This window comes from Wasmannia auropunctata, unplaced genomic scaffold (assembly GCF_000956235.1).
Source record: "Wasmannia auropunctata unplaced genomic scaffold, wasmannia.A_1.0 LD336088.1, whole genome shotgun sequence".
Classification (NCBI taxonomy): domain Eukaryota; kingdom Metazoa; phylum Arthropoda; class Insecta; order Hymenoptera; family Formicidae; genus Wasmannia; species Wasmannia auropunctata.
Window position 1 is genome coordinate 1,934,392 of NW_012026802.1, and position 20,916 is coordinate 1,955,307.

Consider the following 20,916-nt stretch of genomic DNA (forward strand, 5'->3'; position numbering starts at 1 on the left):
ATAGTATATGATGTTGTTGCAGCACTTGCAGCTTGTCGTTGGCGGTGGTGATAAGGATGGCGATTCGTCATATCTTGCGCCGCCTTGACATATTCGCGACAATAACGAATATATATGTATATTCGTGTGAACGGATTGGAAAACAATGATAAGCCACCCTCCTATACGTTTTGATGGATGATCTAAGGAGAAAGTATAGGAGATGCGAGAGAATTGTCTTCAGCCGCGCTTTCCGCAAATCTTCATCCGCACGTGAGATATCTTTGATGTAGCGGCGTTATATTTTCTGCGCTCTTAAAAGAAGCTGGATGTGCAATTATGGATGATAGAGACGAAAAGAGGAGAGATGAATTATACAAAAAGTTCAGCAAAGAACCTGTCGAGTGGAAACGAGGGAGGTATACATATATGTATAGCAGACGAATCAATGGGACAGATATACTTTTGTTGCGATCGTCACGCTTCGACAAACTAAACAATTAAGCTTAAATAATTATTTTATAAAAAATATGCGAAATAACTCGATTTAATGTTCATATTAAATATTACAGATATTAGAAACATTATTGGACATTATATAGATGTTTTCCATTCATCTCCTGCACTTGACAGTAAGACACGCGAGGATATGTCTGGCCATCTGGCCTTCGAGTTGAGAGAAAGAGAGAGAGAGGGAGAGAAAGAAAGAGAAGGAGTGCAGAAGGTGTAACCGGAGAACAATATATCGAGTGACAACAGCGCAAGCAGTCCCGAAGTCAGCAAAATTCGCGTGTGAAAATTATGTGAAGATTCGGGGAATAATAAAGTCTGAAACACTAAACAGCAGCTTGAAGATCGATAGCTGCTATATAAAGGAGTACGATATACGTATGTAATTTTGATACGTTCGTCCGTGACTCTCGCGCGATCACCGAACGAGAAATTCGGATTGACAGGAGGGGGAAATGCGATGATGGGTGTGCTGACATTCCTCGGTCGTAAATAAAAAGTGTCGTATTTAGCTTCGCCGAAGCGACGATAACCGAGCCCCTGAAAGCCGCGAGAGCGACGCGCGTATCAGCCGAAGCGAGACCGCGCGGTGCATTCCGTTTGCTTATTTGACACTTCGGCTTGTCATAATAGATACTCGGGTGTGAGAGCCAAAAACTTCCTGTGAGAGTGATATATTCAAGATCAAAGTCGCGTATACATATACACGTATATCACATTCAGCGTTCTCGACAGAGGATGACCTTATGATTAATTTTGAATTCAGTCCTTTTCTTCTATGGCATAATAGTTTAAATTGTAATTTAATACCGTGACAAAAAATCGTTATGTGATTTCGGCTTGATAAGGAAAAAATTATAGCGTTATATTACGTAAATCAATCGGTGATTAAATGCTTACAGCTTTACATTTAATGTTGAATATCTGTCGCTCGACGAAATGTGCAGTTTTATATAATTACACGATTATGTCTGATAATGAAAAAAAAAAAATACGGGAAGAGGAGATTGCCAGTCAGAGAAGTGCAATTCTTTCCTCTTTTTTTTTTATTCAATGGGAAAAGATTTAAGTAGGAATTTTATTTCATGATTGAGATCGCACCATATTTTTGTCGAATTTTCAAACACACCGCTACTCGACTTTTCGAATTTAAAATTGCATTCCGAGAGGTACGCGATTCGTTCCTGATTTCAAACTGTATCAGTCGCTGACATGCGCCGTGTGTTGCAAACAAATTTGAAAATGTCGCAATACGTTGTAAATACCGCGCGTAAATCAACCGTGTTAACAATTGCTGCGCGTAATCTGTGCATCTGTAAATTCATTACGTAATTTTGTTTTACATTGATCTCATGTTCCGATGTATATGCCGATGCTTTCGTGTTTTCGCAGTGAACTGCACTTATCGGTCCATTTCGCCAAATCGAGCACGCGAAAGCGCGCGCGCCGCGGGTCACGTGACGGTCGGTGCCAATCTGAGCGAGGCCCAAAAGTTCCCAGTTTTCAAGCGCCGATTGTAGCTCCCTCTCCCTCCTGCCGACGCTCCGTCTCGCTTTTCTCCGTGCCGGAAGGTGTAGAAAGTGCAGCGCAGATAAACAAGACGGGGGACGAGATCCTCGCACGACACTCCGTGTGCAGCTTCGCCTTGCAGTTTTCCGTCTCTTCCCCTCCTTTTCTCTCCGACGTCTAATCGCGTGCCGGTTTCACTTCTCGCGTGCAGAAGGTATGACGATTGACGACGCGGTGCAGTGCGAAGGAGACGGACGGACGTCGGACGCCCCCCCCCCCCGCCGCCGTATCACTATATCGCGGCGGCTGGCTGGCCACGATTACCACCACCACGCCGCCGCCGTCGCCGTGGCGGCATCCCTCCACCACGAGTCTCGCCGCCGCGGTTCAAAACCTGTCGGTCTGCATTCCAGTGTCGCCGCCGGTGAACGCCAAGCGGCAGCCAGAGCCCGAGCCAGCAGCAGCAGCAGCTAGCACTCCGGCAGAGCGGCTAAGCGCGTCCCGTTCCGTCCCGTTCCGTTTCGCCGACGCGTCGTTCGTCCACCGCGCGCGCGGACCGACCGCTGCAGCTGCACGGCGTCGTCGCGTCCGTTGTTGGAATTCTACGCGAACATGAAGTAGAAGACGAGGGGGGTGACCGGGGTGTGATCTCGTCGCGCGCGCGCGCCGCGGCAGCGGGGAAGCGGATCGGCGTCCCGTGTGTTCGAAGGAGCGAAGGAAGAACCCCCCTCCCCTCCCCCCCGACAAAGAGGAGCAAGCACACCGTGGGGACCACCGCGCGGCGGCTGCCTTCTCGCGCTGCGGGACCCTCCTGCGGTGCGCGCGTTCCGTCCGGAATTACATCCCGTGGGTCGGCGAGCGACGCGCGGGGACGCGAGAGGACAATCTCTTCTTTCGGCGTCGGCTTCGGTCGGCGCGCGGCCGGATCGGGAAAAAGGGTAAGCATGCCACTTCTCTCTCTTGCTCTCTCCGTCTCTTTCTCTCTCTTCCTCTTTTTCTCTCGTTCTCTTTCTCCATCATTCTCTCTCTCTCTCTCTCTTTCTCTCTCTCTCTCTCTCCTCTCTCTCTCTCTCTCTCTCTCTCTCTAGGCGGACAATCTCGACCCCGGTGCGGATCAATCGATCCGCGCGATCGTGAATCCGGTCCTCCGCTCGGAACCGCTCGCGTACCCGATCGTCCGGTCGCGCTCCGCGCGTCGGAAAGGGAGCACCGCACCGCACAAACACCGGAGATCGCCCCCCCGCTCCGGCAGAGATTTCCGTTTCCACGGGAGAGAATCGTAGGATCGGACACCAGATCCGGATCTTCCCGTCCGCGTTGCGCTTATACTCCTCTGTATTTAGTGTGGGCGCGCACACGCTCGTTCTATTTGCACTTTCTATACATGCTCGACGAGGTGCGCACAGCCAGCGGGAGGGAAAGGAGAGAAAGAATAAAGCGTGGAGAGGAGATGCACGGGCTGTGGGAGAGACGGGAACTCTGTAGAGCGCTTTCTTCCGCGTCGATTAACTTCATTCGCACCTATTGTTTAGTCCCCCTCCGAATCCTGGATCTTGTCTCTCCGCACCTTCTCTCTGAAAAACGTAACCGCGGCAGAGAGGACAGATAGAAAGGGGGGGGGGGAGAGAACGATTTATAATCGAAGGGAAATTTATTGCAGTCAATTCGCACGTGAGGAAGAATCTGTTTTCTTTCTCTCTGCAAATCCATCTTCCTTAACAGTTTGCTCTTGCAGCCTCTCCGAGGTTCGGAACGAGAGACTCGCGCGTATCGGGAGAACGAGGAGGGGAAGGAGGGAGGGAGGGAAAAAAAGAGAAAAACAGGTGCGTTGGAAACGCAGATAGGAAGTGTGTAAAAGGATCCGACGAAACAAGTGTATTCAGGCGTCGTCGCAGGCAAAAGGGGGATCAAGATATCACGCGGGAGAGTGCGGGAGTAGCTGAAAGGAGGACCTCTCATTCGTTATCATCCAGCCGCGGCCAGCGTCCTCCGCTCCGAGATCTTCTTCTTCTCCCCCGGCGTCCTTTTCTTTCTTTTTTTTTTATCTCACCTGTTCGCGATGGGGATCCGCAGGGGCGCCTCGTCCCCCTCGATCCCATTAAGCGCACCGCGAGACAAATGAGGAGCGTGGAGGCGAAATTCAGATTCGCCAGTTTTATCGCGAAACTCGTTCTCCCCTCGCCCGACCGCGCGTCGTTCCCCGTGTACAGGTGTATAGAAATGCAAAGCCCAACAGCTCTTCGATCGGATTGTCGAACTGAAAAATCCATGACCGATCAGCGTGTTTAAGTATACGGAGTCGACGCAGCCGTACGCGAGATACGAATCGCGAGCACGCGCGGAGACGCGGCCCGTCACGACCCCCGCGTGCCGGGGATTATAATCTTGGAGGAGAGAGACGTGAGTTTACTTTTACATCCCTTAAATGGTCCCTGCACTGGTAAACGCTATAATGCATTTCCACGCACTTATTGTGGCGCACCGAAATTCCCTTTCTCACTTTCAGAAGACTCTCCCCCTCACCTGTTTAACGGAGGCGGAGAGAGAACCCGTCCTTGCCGCCGCAACGTCGCGATCGCGATCCCATAAACGCACCGCGAGAGAGACGGTCCTTCGCTGGAATACCAATGACACGGACAGTCGTTTATATGGCACGGCCGCGCATTCCGTGTAGAACAGGAAGGAGGCCGTTCGAAGGAGGATCGAGGGCATTTTTAGAGCGGATAATCTCGGAGTCGAAGTGTCAGAAATTTTTGAAGGTTCTCACACGGGGAACTTACACAAAGACGAGCCTCGGTCATCTCTTCTCGTCCGCTGCTTCCCACGTGCAAATCACGTCGAGTTGAATATTCAAGATGACAGGCATTGAAGATCTATAACGCGTAGAAAAAAAAGAAATTGCACGCTAATTACGATTATCCGAGTATTATGATTTACGATAACGTCGGAGTATTTTGGCAGTAATTTATTCGGTATTTTTCGGAAGAACGCATGTTGTCGCGCGATTGGTATTTGAGGAATAGCATATATCGGTACGACGTATTGTCAAATTGCCAACTGTCGTCCGTGATATAAATTAATCTTCTATATACGCTACGCGATATATTTCCTCTTCTCTCTGTTATACGCTTTACGTAAACTTTGCGGCGTATAACGACACGCGTAATACACCGTTCGCCCTGTACGGCACACACATCGGCGACGATTAAGTCGTTAAATACGAAGGCGCGCATCGGACGGATTAGGTGCAATTACGGCGCCGCAGATTGCGCGTGCAAACCCATCGGTCGCGCGTGATGTGCACGCCGCGTTCTCGCATTCGTTCGTGCCGTCCGTCCGTATGCGCGTCCGTGCCAAGAGAGCGGGGGGGAGGGGAGGGGAGGGGGAGGGCGGGCGGACGCGCGGAGTGGACAACCACTGCTTTGGAATTCGGCTTCTTTATTTTTACGAGAGGTAACATCGGAAACCAGCCTCTTTGCGGGCCCTTCTCACCTGTTACATACCACCGCCATTTATGCTACCATTTAACCAGAAGTTAAGAGTCTCCTCGTACATAAAACACGGCGGTGGCTGCAGCCGTCGCGCCGATAATCTACCAGCATACACTCAAATTGTTGTCTCTCCCGCCCTCCCCTCCTACCCCCCCCTTTCCTCCCTCATCACGTCCTCTTTCTCTCGGCTTTCTTTTCGTGTATTTCTCTTTTCTTTCCCTCTCAAGTTTACCCCATTCGGAATGATAAATTTGGGATTGGGGTACACTTAAAATTCTCGTTATCCCGCTTTACTCCCTTCTCCCTCATTCGTTTACTTTAGCTTTATCGCGAGTGCCGATTTCTCTTCCTTGTATATACGGTATTAAAAGGTGCAGTAGGCGCGCGCGGGGAAGAAATGTACAATTTTGGAAATTTTCGTGAAATTACGTCACGCCGGAAAGTTATGAATATTCAAAGCTCTCTAATTGTCGTATTTTTACACGGAGAGAATTTTTTTTTTAATTTACCCTGCAAATCATGTTAATTGTGGGACAATGTAGTATTTAGGCAAATTTTGCTGTGCACTGCAATAAGATTTTACAGTAAAATTTATTGTAGTGCACAGTAAAATTTGCCTAAATACTATATTGTCCCACAATTAACATGATTTGCAGGGTAAATTTAAAAAAAAATTCTCTCCGTGTAGCGACAGATCGCATCAGAAAGGAATTTTGTAATGCAATTATAGTATCTTAATAATTTCTTCTCAATCGCCACCGATTTCGATTCTCACGCGCGCCTGCAGGTAGCTGCTTAATTAAAATATGTATAATATCGATAGAAATTAATAATCTGCAATCTTTTATTAAATTCAATTAAAGGCGGAGACACGTTAACATATATTAATCACTTGTAATTATACTAGTTCTGATTAAGAAAAAATTGCAAATACTAATTAAATAACAATCGATTTGAATGATTAAAATAAACTGTCAAATTATACATATTATTCCGTCAATATTAATTAAGCAGCTATCTGGCGTGCGTGAGACTCGAAAATCGGTGCCGCGATTGAGAAGAAATTATTAAGATACTAATCACATTACAAAATCCCTTCTATTTCAATCAGGTCCAAAGGGGATATTCCTCGTGTGCGTCAAACGTTTTAATATTGTCTCACTGAAATCGAGGCGCTTTCTCGCCGGGGTTTTTCCGCCGTTGGGAAAAGTCGACGCGATAGTTTCGGATGTACATTAAGGCGGGCGTGTGGGTGCGTAGTACGACGTCGCGGTCCGTGATGTGAATGGATATACCTACGCGCCGGTGCCCGTGGCGGCGTGTATTATAATCGTAGCGCTATATAGCTCGACGAGAAAGAATTATTACCGCCGCTCTTCGCCATCGCGGGCGTGCTGCGAGCGAGTGTATGGTTTTCTGATGGCCTCGCGCGAGAGGGCACGTGGGTGTAAAACGGTTCGCGCAATGAACGGCAGCTTTCGACGCCGTATATGGATATTTTCCTAGACAGCCACGCGTCACCCGAGCCTCGCCATCGACCTCCCTTTTCTCGTTATCATTTTACATGCGGGGGGGAAAAAAAAACCCGTTATACATTTCATTGCTCATTATCATTTCGCCGTTGCGTCTCGCTGCACAAGGTTCTCGTTCTCTTGCTCGCGTCTCTTAGCCGCTGCACTTATTTTCTTTTTTCCTTCGTAAAGTTCGTAATAGAATGTTTTTTTTTTAAAGCAGCAGGGATTGTAAAAGTTACTACGAAAGAGAAAAAAACGATTTTATGAAGCAGCATAATCTTACGTGTGCTATATTTTTATAGATAATTATTGTTATCGGCTTTCCTAACTTTTGAAATGACAAACGCGTGTTGTAGTTGCATTCAATACACATAAATAATCTGTAATTACTCTACAAGACAGACTAATTGTCATTGTCATTCCGTGGCTTCGGGATGAAAAATGCGTTCTATTTTCCCGTGAACTCGGCGTTCTAAACTTAAACGGCATGCTTGCTCGGTATTAATTTTAGTAGGTCTTCGCCGGCACTCACCGCGCGAGTCGCATATTTGCTTACCCGCGCGAGGAGACGAGGTACCGGAAAAACAACCAGCAGCGAAATGCCTGGTTAACGTAACGACACTGTACTCTTTCGTGCTTGCAGAATGTGTCAAGATGACATCTATCTCCTCTTTATGTGGCATCGTCGTTATCCTGCTCTGCAGTCCGATCGCGTATACATGCGGTGAGTTTCTCAGAAACGGCTGTTACGTAAATATATATAATCCTCCGATATATATAAATACTCCGAAATATACCGTGAGAAAGAGAGTAATCGTGCTTTTTGATATTCGTGATAGAGGAGGACAAGATACAGGAGTTGAGTATGTCTTTTACTCGACACCCGCAGCCTCTGGCCGCTCCGTTAAATGACGACGTGAACTTCGAGTGTAGCCTCAACATCCCCGCGGAGCGTTTCTCTTGGCACCACCGGCCCCTGGGTTCGAACAAATGGACACCGCCGTCCGATTCCTACAGCAGTGCCGGTGGCAAAACGTCGCGGCTCGTTGTCACCTTTGACAACGAGTCGAAAGCCGGAGATTATCGTTGCGTCGCGTTTTTCGGTGAGTCACCGCGAAAATTGATATTTTACATTATTTTATACAAAGGAAAGAACGATTTTGCTAAGAGGTACCTATAAAAATTTTGCTGGACAAAGATCTGAAAATAATTTTATTGGCCCACTAAAATAATTTTATTAGAAACTCATAAATGTTGACCTTCCAACAAAATTATTTTGATAGGCCAACAAAATTATTTTCAGATCTGTATCCAGCAACATTTTTAGGCCTTCCAGCAAAATCGTTCTTTTCGTGTATTTAGTCAATAATCTTATTTTATTTAATCTTCGGTTGTCACACTTGACAAAATGCTTTTTACTCTGGAAAATTGTTTTTTTAAACTTAGTTTCTTTTAAGAATTATTTGCAATATGATGCCACTTTAATTTTAAATTCTATACAATCAGAATACATTCTATAATGTTTGAACTCTATTTAAGAATTTTTGCGATTGAATTAAATTAGTTTTTAAACGGCAGCCTTTTAAAAATTGGTTTGACAAATTGATGTCAAATGATAAACTTGATTGAAAAAAAAGTGTGACAACCGAAGGTTAATTGTATTTTTTTTACTATATATAACACAAGTATCAAGACCATTATGTACTATCTACTATAATATTATAGTAGATGATTGGTTTCTATGCAATAAGAGATTTGTATGTATTCTTTCCTCGCAGGTATCAGTGGTTTAGCGTCGGATCCAGCGAGACTGACGCTCGCGACGATACAGGTATTCTCCGACAAGAGTGACGTCTACATTGAGGTGGCGGAGGGTAACACCGTGCCTATCACATGTCCCGCACCGTATTCCGAACCGGAAGCCATAGTGCAGTTTTACAAGGACGACATGCCCATCAAGGACGCGGAATTGGTGAACGGCAGGACCATGGTCATCAAGAACGTCAGAACGACGGACAGCGGATCGTACTACTGTAGCGTCAACAATTACATAACGCTGGTGACATATATGAGCAACCATAAGACCATCTTGACGGTGCACGCGAACTTGACCTTCCAACCGCCGTATCTCACCAAGCAACCGCAAACGGAGTACACGGTCCCGCGCGGCAAGAACATCACGTTGGAGTGCTTCGGCGCAGGTTACCCACCGCCGCGCGTCACCTGGAGTCGCCTGGGCGGCTCTCTGCCCTCGAAATCGGTGAAATCGCCCATCGGCTTGACGTTGGTCCACGTGCAACCGTCCGATCGCGGGGAATACGATTGCGTGTGGATCAACGACGTCCGACAAGTAAAATCGGCGATCATCTTGAGGGTGGTGGAACCGCCGAGAGTCATGAGACAGCCGAGCGCGTGTAAGTTCCACGAGGGTGGAAAATTGCAGCTGTCGTGTAACGTGACGGGCGAGCCGCAACCGATCGTCGAATGGCTTATCAACGGAGAGTCCTTGATGCCCAGCAGGACGCAGGACTTGACAGGTTCCACCACTCTTCTTATATCCGAGGTCGAGAAGAAGCACGCCGGGATCGTCCAGTGCGTCGCCAGCAACGAGTACGGATCGCATTCGGGGTACAACCTGTTGCAGGTTCAACCGAAGGAGCACGTTATCGGCGGCAAGGCCGAATCGAAGCCGGACTACGGAACCGTGCCGAGACATAACAAGCATACCAAGGGCGGCGGTAGAGGACGCAATAAGTTTAAAGAAGGAAGGAGAAAAAGTGCAGGTAGTTATTTGCTTTCGTGTTATCGTCGTTTCCTACGTTTTCTTATCATTTTATCAAACGTTTGGCTGCGATATCGCCGATTAAATTCCTGCAACACGAATTCCTTTCGTGAAAAATTTCAGAATTCATAACTTTTATTAAGCATAAAATTAGGCATAATTTTTTACGTGATTAATTTCAACGTATATTTTACGAGTTGATTAATTTGACATTCTGGTGTTTTCTAAAATTTTTTAGATTCGAATATAAAATTACACGAAGAAACTGAATAAATTTGAAAAATTATAGCACATTTTCAATTATCAAATTCATTCGATATCACTTTTATATTCAATTTTTTTGTTCAATTGCGAATATAATTCCGAATCCAATCTTTGTATTACATAATATTCAAATTAATATATTAAATACAAAGCAAGAAGATGAAACTTTTTGTGTGAGGGTCCTTGGGGTAAAACCCAGAGCTCGCGAGCATCTGAAAGTGATAGCGCGAACAAGCGAGTTGTTTTTGTCACTTTTCCTCCGAACGATAGGCCTTCTCTCTATTTACCGCCCACCATAGGCTTAATGGCATAGCCTTTGATGGACAGTTACCGCTCCGACCTTAATTAATGTACAAGCAAAAAGAATTACACTAAAGATTATATAAACATAAATACGTTGTTAAAAGTAATAATTAAAAGTCATTCTTAATTTTTTTATATTCTACATATTTTCGAACTGATTATTAAAATTTTAATCTTGTTTTTTATATTTCAATGAAAAGATTATTTTTTGTCTATTAAACTCTTCGTCCTCCTTTCAACAGCAGCGGTCTTGGTACCTCCGAATCAGCCCAACGTCACGCGACTGTCCGACGTCTCCGTCATGGTGCGGTGGTCGGTGCCGGAGAACAAGGGCCTGTCGATACAATTTTTCAAAGTCCAGTACCGAGAGATCGGCCAGAAGATGAACGGTAAACAGGCAAAGTGGATGACGGCCAACTCCGAGATACCGAATCACGTGCGATCCTTCGAAGTGACCGACTTGCAATCCGATCACACCTATCGATTCCGAATCGCCGCGGTGTACTCGAATAACGACAACAAGCTGAGCGTGAATTCCGCGCGTTTTCACCTCAATAGGGACACCGGTATCGAGAGCAATAGAATGCCGATACCCCTGTTGACGAACACCGAGGCGCTGGGACCGCATCAGGTGTTGCTGGTCTGGCAGAATCCCGACAAGTCCGTGAAAATCGACGGGTTTTACATATACCATCGGGCCTCTACCTCAGCCGGCGATTATCTGAAGACCACCGTCGAGGGGAAGGACGCCTTCAACATGACCATTTCCCACTTGCAACCCGACACCACGTACGAGTTCAAGGTCCAGAGCTTCTCCGTAGACGCGGCGTCGGAATTCTCCCAAATATTACGGCAGAAAACTAAAAAGATCGAGCATCCGGTTCAGCAAGTGGTGGCGGAGAATAAATTGAGGCCGAGCGAGGGTAACAAGAACGTCAGTATACACGTCATAATCGGCGGGGTGTTCGGAGCGTCGCTCATTCTGGTCGCTCTCGCCTTCGCGGCGAGGTTCCTGTACAAGAGAGCGAAGTACAAGCAAAGCCAGGAATCGCAGAGTGAAGGTACGTCGTTTAACGAATCGATATAAAACGCCGCTCTTGCGTGAATCTTGATTGTAAGGTAACGTCCTCTCTTTCTCAGGCAAACCGATAACAAACGGACGAGTAATGAACGGCGGAGTCACAGACTCCAAGATTAACATTACGTCCAATCCGCTTGCCGGCCTCGACACGTCCGAAGATATAATGCAGCCTAAGGTCAGTATTTGTAAGTAACAACAGTTGCACTTTTATTCCACCGGAAGAAAGTAACGGAACTGAATTCGGTCACATTCGGCGTTTGTTCGCCGCGATAATATGAGAAGGAAATGATTGACTTTTCGTTCTCAATTCTCTTCGATTCTGTGTACTCGATTTCATCGAAACGTACAGTTGCTCGATTTTGATCAGTCGTTTACTTTCCTTCCGGGAGTCAGGACGACTATAGACGAGCGCCGAAAAGTCGCGTATATAAAGATTCTGCCGCTTTAACGGATTGGAGAATATTAGCTTTTTGAATTATAAGCGAGATGTTTTTTTCTTCTCGGCAAGACTTCTACGAGGATCTCGTATTTACCTGCCGTCGACTTCCGCTCTCGTCTAATAGCGCAAATCCGACATTAAATTGCCCGATATATTAAGGAGACTAGTCTTTTCTAGTTTTAGCATTGGTCGCGCGCTGCTCTTTAATTCTACTCGCTCTCTGCACTCTCTCTGGAGCCGCTTTTCTTTTGTTTTTCCGAACGCGACACACGCACGTTACCACTTACACGCTCTAGATCTGAAAAAAGAAGCGAACGAACGAACGAACACGCATGTTTCTAAATCCAGAGCGGACAACAGTCGTCGATGGAAATGACGTCGTTTCTAAACGGCCAAAACAACAATGGCAGCAACAACGGCCATAACAACGGCGACGCAGCCGGGTCTGACGTGAACGTCACGTCACATAGCGAGCCGTCGTCCCTGCGCCAAGGGCCACTGCCTATCGAACAACGTTTGTGAGAATGATCGCAGCTATAATCTCTGTTTTATAGAACGGTAAGAACGCGACCCGACCCGACCCGCATCCTCGAAGAACGGACGATTTAACGCCGTTGATCCTACGAACCCAATTAACGAACTTAATTTCGCGGGGAGGAAACGTATGGGGTTAGTCGACACGTTATCTCATTGAGAAAACTTAACTTATAGACTGTATTTAACGTTCAGCTATTATCGCAACTGATGAGACTGTTGCAAGACATTTTACAGGGTGTCTTAAAGTAGATATGCTCAAATGTATCGCTACTGTAGATTGGGACTGATTTCGTGTGGGGAAAGATGCGCGACGTCGCAGATCTCCCGACAGATACAACGTATTATTTTTTTCTTATATAGGATTCGGTATAAGCAACTATACCGAAGTATAGTATTTGCGAGCAGACACTTCTCTCCGAGTCGTCCGGCTTATCAATTACGAAGACAGTATTTCACAACGGTTCGAAATAGTCCCACTTTATAGTGCAAGTTAGAAAGTAAAAAAAAAAAACGATCTGGTTACATCCTACGACATATATTCTCCGTCTTTCCCTTTCTTTTCGTAAGAAAAAACATTATTGAGACCCTTGTCCGTTAAGTAGATGTGAAATTCAATTAATGTACCTGCGAAGTAACTGATTTAACTGTTACATATCTACTTAACGGTCGTTGAACTAGTGAGCACTGAACAACTGTTGTTTAGTAATTTTTCTATTCCCCCCCCCCTTTTTACAGTTTTCCATCCCTTTTACATTTCCACATCACTTTCGAACAAGCGGAACTACTTTTTAAGAATTTTGTAATAAAAGCTTATGTATCTCTAAAAAATACGTAAGGATACACGATACGTATAGTTATATTAACTGTTCGCCAATGTTGAAAAGAAAGTAGTGTCATTTTACAATAGAGAGTTATTAGTAATATCTTTATATATATATATATATATATATATATATATATATATATATAAAACAATGAAGACGCGTAATGATTGAGTCATTATATATTGTTAACATTATCTTATTGGTGTGTATGCCTGTTATTTTTTATAAGTGTTTTCCTAGCTGCAACAGAGAGATCGAATATTATTATATTGTCATCCATGACCAACGCAATACTATACGTCACGATGTATATATCTGACGGTGATTTATGCATTATCAAAATTATATATGTGAAACGTTATTTGTTTGCGGTGGGGAGTTAAAAAGAGGTGATAAAATTTATATTTTGATAATTGATATTTTGCGTGAAGACAGCGGCAAAAAACAAACAAATTGTAAATATAAGTGTACAAAACTTTTTTAAATAAATTATTTAAGGCGTTTGGCTTTATGAAAATATACTGCAATTCGCAATCTGTGAGCCGGCAATGAAGCTAGTGAAAATGTCCATTGTAAATATTAGGGTAGTACTCAAACGACACGAATGAACATATGTGCCTTACATCTTGCCTGAGGATAACGATCACTCGAAAGTAAACGATTATTTATATACTTTTTGTACATGTATACCACCATTTTGTGTACTTAATTTTTTTTATAAAATAAATTATATCCAAGTGGAATGGAAAAAGTGTGAGATACGCGCGTGCCTGTGCGAAGTAGAGCTTTATCAAGCATTCCTTTTTTTTTTATTCAGCGTGACTGTACAATTATGTTTGAATATAACATGCTTGAAATATAACGATTATGTGATTAGTTAATAAACAAATCATTGACGAAATGCTATTGAAAATCCACATCCAAATGTAAGTCTCACGAAAAAAATTTATGGTTCCAATAATGGAATGTTTAATACGTATAATCTGTAATTCACATCAAAATTTAGGATGAAATTTTATTCTAAAAATTGATAAATTCAGTCATATTTTTATATGTAGAATTCTATTTGTAAAATTAATTATTTTTATGTATATACATGCTTTTATACGTGTAACATATATAGTTTATTCACACGTGTATATTCTGATTCCTCAAATATTTTTTGCGCGCTATTTGTAAAATTACAAAGATGGAATTTATTATCACGAATCATGCAAGCTCAAAATATGTATTTTAGAACTTGTCCGATCGTCCAACGCTTTTGATTTCGAAGGACCAAGCCCGCCGACACTTGCGCCTCTTCCGGACAGCTGGACAGAGGGCGCCCAGTGGTTCCGTTGCGTGCATTTAAATGTAACCGTAAACGAAACCGGTGCCGGGTCAACCGTGTGCCGGGGACTGTGTTGATGCGTGCGTGCGTGCGTGCACACGTAAATAAATAAATAAATCGGGCGAAACATCACGAAGAACGTTGACCTTCGCGTGGCTTGTGATGTTCGTGGAATTTGCCGGACCAGAGAATCGAGCGAGGTAATCACACACACAGCCGAGATCTAAAATTCACAAGCGGAAGGATCGCTGGAATAACCGCATGCCGCAACTTTCCTCCTGTTTTTCTTTTCTTTTCTCTCTCATTAGCGACCGTGCGAAACCGTGAATGCACCTGATCTCCCGAACAGCCGGCGGGACGACAAACAACGCGAGATCGGGATGTGCGATTTGATAGACCTGAACAGTCCGGACGCGAGGGGAGCGTTGAAATCGGCGAAGCTAGCGTCGCCGCTGATCCCGGCGCCGAGGAGCATCGAGCACGTCGACGGCGGCACGGGCACGACGGAGTCGGCGGCCGAGAAGCGCGAGGGCGACGGTAACAATCCGTTCGACCGGGTGTTGCACGAGACCGCCGAGTACGTCAGCAAGAAGGGCGATCCCTTCGAGGTGATGCTGCAACGGGCCCTGAGGTCCAAGAGTTGGAGGAACGCGCAGCCCGTGGGCTTCACGGACGACTTTACGCCGAAGAAGAAGAAGAGGTACTGCAAAACGATGAACAAGACGCTGGGTATGCTCGACGAGCTGTTCCTCGAAAGCAGGTTTGGCTTGTTCGACGTGGGCAAGAGGGAAGCGAGGATCAAGGCGGGAAGAGGCGTGGGTGTCGACGCGAGAGACGCCGACGTCCGTGCCGACAGCAACGCGGCGGATGATGCGTCTGCCTCTAAGCAGGAGCCTAAGATATTCGCTGCCGCTTCAGACTCGCTCGAGTTGTCTATCCTAAATCAGTCTGCGATGAACGACACGCTGCTGGACGTATTTCCCAAGTCCAAGGAGAACGGCGAGGTGTCACCTTTTCTAGAGACAGACACGTCGTTCAGAGAATTTGTCTTCCCATCAAACAGACTGCATCACTTCAAGCTGCGCTCGTTATCGCAGGGGACTGGAAAGTCACCGACAGGACCGTCGTATCTGAACAAGAGATCCCAATCCGTGACGGATGGTCGGAGGACAGTCTCGCAGAGTGACAACAGCACCGTGTCGTCCTTCCTGGACAGAGGCTTCATGGAGAGCAGACAGAGCGAACAGTCTGTATTCTCCAGTTTGTCGAACGTCTCGTCTATAACAAAATTGACGTCCGCTTCACTGTCGTCGTCGATACTGTCGAATGACGCTATCAATCACGCTTTCCTGGATGACGGCTCGTCGAGAACGAGTCGGGAGAGAACGACTGCAATTGAAAGTTCTATGGAAGTAAAGCTGAAGGAGTATGACTTAACGGACCTGGCGGAGAGACTTAACAAATTGAAATGCGCTATGAATGACACCACCAATATCTCGAGTGTAACGGAGGACTCCAGCTCCACGAAAAGGGAAGACAATAAGCGAACTACGAGTAGTAAATTGATAGACGTCGATGTATTCGTTCCAGAACCAAATAAAGAATTTAATAGAAGTTCGTCTTCCACTTGTTCTTCGGATTCTGTATTTACTGTAAGACATTTAACATTATGACTTATCGTATAGCACTCTTAGAATTATTTTATAAGAAATGTTCAATTTTTTTTTTCATTTATTTAGTGCCTCAACACTTGAACAGTTTTCACAAAATTAATTAATTTCTAAACCATTTCATATTGAAGCAAAAAATAAAAATCTGATTGCAGAATACAAATAAAGTTGATAAGTCCATACTGAAGGAGGCTAAAGTGCTTGCAAAGACTTTTGAGGAAATGGCATTAAAAACGGATTCTGGCTGTAAGTATTTTATATATTTATTATTTAACACTCGCAGAGTTAATTTAAGTTGTTAATAATTCTGGCCTTTTTCTTTCTTTATCAGCTACTACGGATGATTTGATTTCGAATAATACTTTGTGGATGTCAGAATTACTACCGGCATTTGAGGATGAACCTGTGGTAAATAATTTAATTGATTTACCTGGATCGCCAGAAGGACATTTGAAAAATATTCAAAACAGTGATAAGAAGCAATCTTCTGCAAGTATCGATAGCGCGGAAGAGTTGTTTAAGAAAATGGAGTCGTCACTTACCGATGCACCTGCTGTAAAACAAGACGTAACCTCGTTATTGTCAGATCTCAGAAAATTAGTTAAAACAGAAAGTAATCCGGAAGCTAAGAAATTACTTGATAATCTAGAAAACATTTTGGATATTAATTATAAAAATAATACGGAGCTATTAATGTCTTGTTTCAATGTGCCAAACAAGTCCTCGCGGAGTCCTCAGAAGGTATCCTCAGAGAGTATCGAAAGATTCGACAAATCAAGTGTAGATAAAAGTGAAGATACAAGCGGTAAAGCGTCGTTTCAGGAAAAGCTCTGTAATGCTGAAAAGTCGCTGTCGGACACAACTTCTAAATCGGAAGATACATCGCGAGATGCTCTCAGTATTGAGAAATCGTTTTCTTCCTGCAAAGATAATAACGAAGATCGTACGAGTACTACACATTCGTCCGACAAAGATAATCAAGTGGATAAAAAAGTGGCGATAGAACTGCTGGTGAATCTCCGAAAATTATTGAGCGGTCAAGCCGAGGACGATGTCACAATGCAACTACTTAAAAATATAGGAAAAGTATTAAATACCGCATTAAACAATGGCACTGAAAGTGAAACACGAGCGAATTGCACTGGCAGGCAAAATATTCAACAAACCACGCCCGTAAGAAAACCTCCGGAATCCGCTCGCGATGTACATTCGTCCGCACTGTCGACAAAAGTGGCGCAAAGACGAAGCTTGGAGCCGAAATCTAAAGTAAGTAACTCTTTACTACCCTCAATAATGATTTTAATTAAATAATTTATTTATGCGTCGCTGTATTTTTTTTTGCGTTTCGAGAAGACGGTTAGAAGAAGTGTATCCGCAGTCGAGTCATCGCCCAAGAACACGTCGAGCACGCAAATACGCAGACGTAGATCGAATGTATCCGAATCGGAGAATCATCAGAAGCGTCTTTCAGGCAATCCTGGATTTATTAACAATTTGAATTCAAATAAAAAACTTGCGATGCCAGAAGCGCGCAACACAAGAAAAGGTATATCTATATACATTCCACGCATTATTATTAAACGATCATTTGTTTGATTGACATAGATAATCGAATTACATGTTGCAACACTTTTCAGCGGAAGCTGCAAAACCTGATAGCAAGAAGGAGAACTCCATTGCTGTAAGTGCTCCAGTGCTGAGTGACGTTAAAAACAAGCTGAAGAAAAGATCGGATGTAGTCAATAAAAGAGGTCCTGTGAAAGCAGTGCATCCTGTGGATAACATGAAAAAACGAGGTAAGAGTACTCCCTCTTCTAAATCTGTTGAGAGAACTCGAGCAAATTTGATTAACTAATCGACATCATTCCCGAATTCATATTAAATGTAGAAGTAATTTATAATTTAAAAGACAAGAGAATTGATGATTTTTTAAATAATTTAACAACTAAGAGTTAATTTTTTATTAACTGATAATCTACAAATTTCTCTACAACAATGTAGCGTCACTCGGGAGACAGACGCAGTCTTCTCGGGTCACTACGCCGCCAAAATCCAGCAAGGCTACCTCATCGGGTAGTAAAATAATCAGCAGCACTCCCAATTCGACGGACAATTGTTACATGCCTAAGAAACCCACGAAATCCAAACCGATAGCCTCGTCAACGCCGGACCAAAACAGCGCGGGCGTACCGTTGGCGTCCGCTAATAAAAAACGTAACTTTTCCTGCGACATCTCGCCGGTGACAACGTATGCAAACATGAGCGGCAGCGACGAGCGGAAGGAGAGTCCTCCCAAAAGGTGAGAGCGAACCGATTTCAAGCAATCGTCCCCTCTCGCCTGTCTCGTTTATCAAACGCGAAAGGAAGGGGAAGAAACCTGCGGGACGACGATCCGGACTCTACCCGGTTATGTTTCAGAATGTCCAAGCTGCCGACGCCGAAGAAGTGCACCACACCTACGCGTCAGCGATCGGACGGTATTCCGAGGTTCCTGACGCCGCCGAGGCACTATTCGTCGAGTACGAATAATCCGCAGTCACCGCAGCGCTTGAACAGGAGCCTAATCAATTTCCAGCGGTACTCCCCCTTGAGCGAGAAGCAGAGTGTCGAGAAGGTACCGCGGCAGAGTCCGCTGAAGGAGGCCAACCGAATCACTGCGAAGGTCAAGCCGCTTAACCTGGTACGTCTGTGACGTCGCGTGTCGAGTCGCCATCGAGGACCAACTCCGTTTTTTTTATCATTTATGTCGCAGATTTCCAAAATCAAGCGACACAGCCAAGGCGACTTCGGCGAGAAGGAGAATTACGTATGAGAATTGAGCGAGAGAGAGAGAAAAAGAGAGAGAGAAGCAGCTCGAGAAACGACCGTGCCGCTTGTGATATCGATCGTGCATCGGAGATTGCCTCGTATAGAAATCATAGTAAGATAATGCGGTTTTTCGTTTTATTTTGTGATACCTATAATATTTGTACGTTTTTATAATAAAAGATGCGGCGAGAAAGTATTGTGCGATTCGACCGTTCGCGAGTCCCGAAAGGTAATCTCGTTACTGTGTTCCAAACGTGTGTATTCTCGAATTTATTTATGCGACTTGCCGGTTCAAATTAATTTACAATGATAATGCGACAATGAGATCTCAGTTATGTGAAAGAGTCAATTGAGAGATTTAGAAAGAGACGAATTATATAACGAAGGTTCAGGATCTAATTCCGATAATTTTGAAAAAAATCTTGATTTTGTATCTTAAAAATTTATTGTCCCTCCCTCTTCCTGGTGTGTATGTTAAAAAATTTGTTGGTAAACCTTCGCGACGGGGATCCAGCATGAATGCGCTCTTTGTTAATGAAAAACTTTATTACGCGTCTTGATTGCGCGCGGCGTGGAAAAAAAATGTTGATATCCGTTCGCTCGGAGAGTCCGTGTGATTAAAATTTAAAATCGAGGCTGCGGCCGCAGCCGTGCGATTCTTCCACGCGTGCGCCACGGCTCGTCTTCCTCGCCTCCGCCGCCTCCTGCAGCCCCTGCAAACGCATCGTGCGTGCGCGCGCACAGAGTGGATCACGTGACCGCGCTTCGGCCGAAACAGGCCGAAGGCAAATGGAAGCAGGTTGTATCACAAGATTCGGCTTCGCGGGCGTCATCGTCGCTCAACGACTCGGCTCGCACCGCCATCGCCGTGCCTTTCCCTGAAAATTTTCCCTGTCGCGGAAAACTTGGGTGAGTTGATATCGAATAATTGACTTCCGAACATTACCGTCTTACCTTCGACTTTCACATTTCGCTCTCAATTCGCCGTAATTCGAGTGGCCGCGCTGAGACGAGAGATCCTTTTCGGCAACGATCCCGGATTGATTCTCCGAATTTCGATCAGCACGAACGACGATTGACTTATCGCATAACGCTCGCGGATATTTCGCTAACGCGGATGGGATTATTAATCTTTCGCGCGGGCAGAAGCTGCATGTTGCTGTCTGGCAGAATTCTATCAATTGTGCTGACCGTCGATCAAGTTGATCGAAACTCCGATCAAAGTCGCGCATCTATAGAGACAATTGCGTTGCTCGCGTGCACTCTTTCGCCAAGAAACGGCAAGCGTTCCGTCTTTTGTTTTGAATCGAGTCTCTTTATTTCATCGGATTTCATTGTACCGCGACGTGCGCGGCAACTTATTTCGACGCGGTTAGGCACGAGCAGGCACGACCGCATGCATGCGAGCCCGCCTGTGCTGCACGGGGCGATGCCTTAAGCCCAGTATCGGTGCTGGCCGATTGTCAACGGTTTTCGGAAATTGGTGAAAATTACACAAAAGTGAGCTGGCGAATTTACTGCAGCATTTATAATTTCGTTGGCCGCTAACCCGTAGTCAATTTGCTCACTTTTGTATAATTTTCACCAATTTCCGAGAACCCTAATATAAGCCCCTACAAGTCGGGTCCATATTTCACTCGATCGCCAAGCTCGCCAAGTCGACTTGCCGCGTGATTGGCAGAAATGGAATCGCGCGGCAACCAGCTGTATGCAGTCTCCTGCAATACGGGCTTAAAGGATACGATTTCTCATACATACTGACGCTCGACGCTCATTTTTAGCGTCAAAACAGACATTTTCAGCATCAAAATTGACGCTTGGTTAGTCCACTGTCGATCACATCTGAATTTTGACGCTGAAAATGAGCGTCGAGCG

At 45.1% G+C, this 20,916-nt stretch overlaps 3 protein-coding genes across 4 annotated transcripts; 2 read left to right on the forward strand and 1 right to left on the reverse strand.

Annotated features, from left to right (window-relative positions):
- Positions 1-7,006: 7,006 nt before the first annotated feature.
- Positions 7,007-13,212, forward strand: LOC105448246 (interference hedgehog-like). The gene is made up of 6 exons (XM_011686727.1): positions 7,007-7,727; positions 7,843-8,106; positions 8,782-9,786; positions 10,595-11,413; positions 11,493-11,608; positions 12,221-13,212. The coding sequence occupies exons 1-6, from the start codon at positions 7,658-7,660 to the stop codon at positions 12,392-12,394; spliced, it is 2,448 nt and encodes an 815-aa protein (XP_011685029.1). The 5' UTR covers positions 7,007-7,657; the 3' UTR covers positions 12,395-13,212.
- Positions 13,213-14,617: 1,405 nt separating this feature from the next.
- LOC105448247 lies at positions 14,618-19,471 on the forward strand. 2 transcript variants are annotated; one of them, XM_011686728.1, is made up of 9 exons: positions 14,618-14,763; positions 14,872-16,215; positions 16,389-16,479; positions 16,565-17,499; positions 17,584-17,779; positions 17,871-18,029; positions 18,235-18,532; positions 18,652-18,913; positions 18,986-19,471. In XM_011686728.1, exons 2-9 carry the CDS (start codon positions 14,944-14,946, stop codon positions 19,043-19,045), a joined length of 3,273 nt encoding a protein of 1,090 aa, XP_011685030.1. In that variant the 5' UTR covers positions 14,618-14,763; positions 14,872-14,943; the 3' UTR covers positions 19,046-19,471. The 2 variants fall into 2 exon arrangements, with proteins under 2 accessions (XP_011685030.1, XP_011685031.1); XM_011686729.1 differs by having other exon boundaries at positions 17,587-17,779.
- Positions 19,472-19,839: 368 nt separating this feature from the next.
- Positions 19,840-20,340, reverse strand: LOC105448248. Its single transcript, XM_011686730.1, has 2 exons — positions 19,996-20,340; positions 19,840-19,932 (listed from the first exon to the last, which is right to left on the reverse strand). The coding sequence occupies exons 1-2, from the start codon at positions 20,271-20,273 to the stop codon at positions 19,881-19,883; spliced, it is 330 nt and encodes a 109-aa protein (XP_011685032.1). The 5' UTR covers positions 20,274-20,340; the 3' UTR covers positions 19,840-19,880.
- Between the last annotated feature and the right edge of the window lie 576 nt (positions 20,341-20,916).

Coding starts and splice junctions, on each gene's coding strand:
- LOC105448246 (XM_011686727.1), top strand. CDS start 7,658: ATGACATCTATCTCCTCTTTATGTGGCATCGTCGTTATCCTGCTCTGC. Junction 8,107..8,781: donor TCGTTGCGTCGCGTTTTTCG/GTGAGTCACCGC, acceptor CTTTCCTCGCAG/GTATCAGTGGTTTAGCGTCG. Junction 11,609..12,220: donor AAGATATAATGCAGCCTAAG/GTCAGTATTTGT, acceptor TTCTAAATCCAG/AGCGGACAACAGTCGTCGAT.
- LOC105448247 (XM_011686728.1), top strand. CDS start 14,944: ATGTGCGATTTGATAGACCTGAACAGTCCGGACGCGAGGGGAGCGTTG. Junction 17,780..17,870: donor AGCGCGCAACACAAGAAAAG/GTATATCTATAT, acceptor AACACTTTTCAG/CGGAAGCTGCAAAACCTGAT. Junction 18,914..18,985: donor AGGTCAAGCCGCTTAACCTG/GTACGTCTGTGA, acceptor TTTATGTCGCAG/ATTTCCAAAATCAAGCGACA.
- LOC105448248 (XM_011686730.1), bottom strand. CDS start 20,273: ATGCGCGACTTTGATCGGAGTTTCGATCAACTTGATCGACGGTCAGCA. Junction 19,933..19,995: donor GCGAAATGTGAAAGTCGAAG/GTAAGACGGTAA, acceptor TTTCCGCGACAG/GGAAAATTTTCAGGGAAAGG.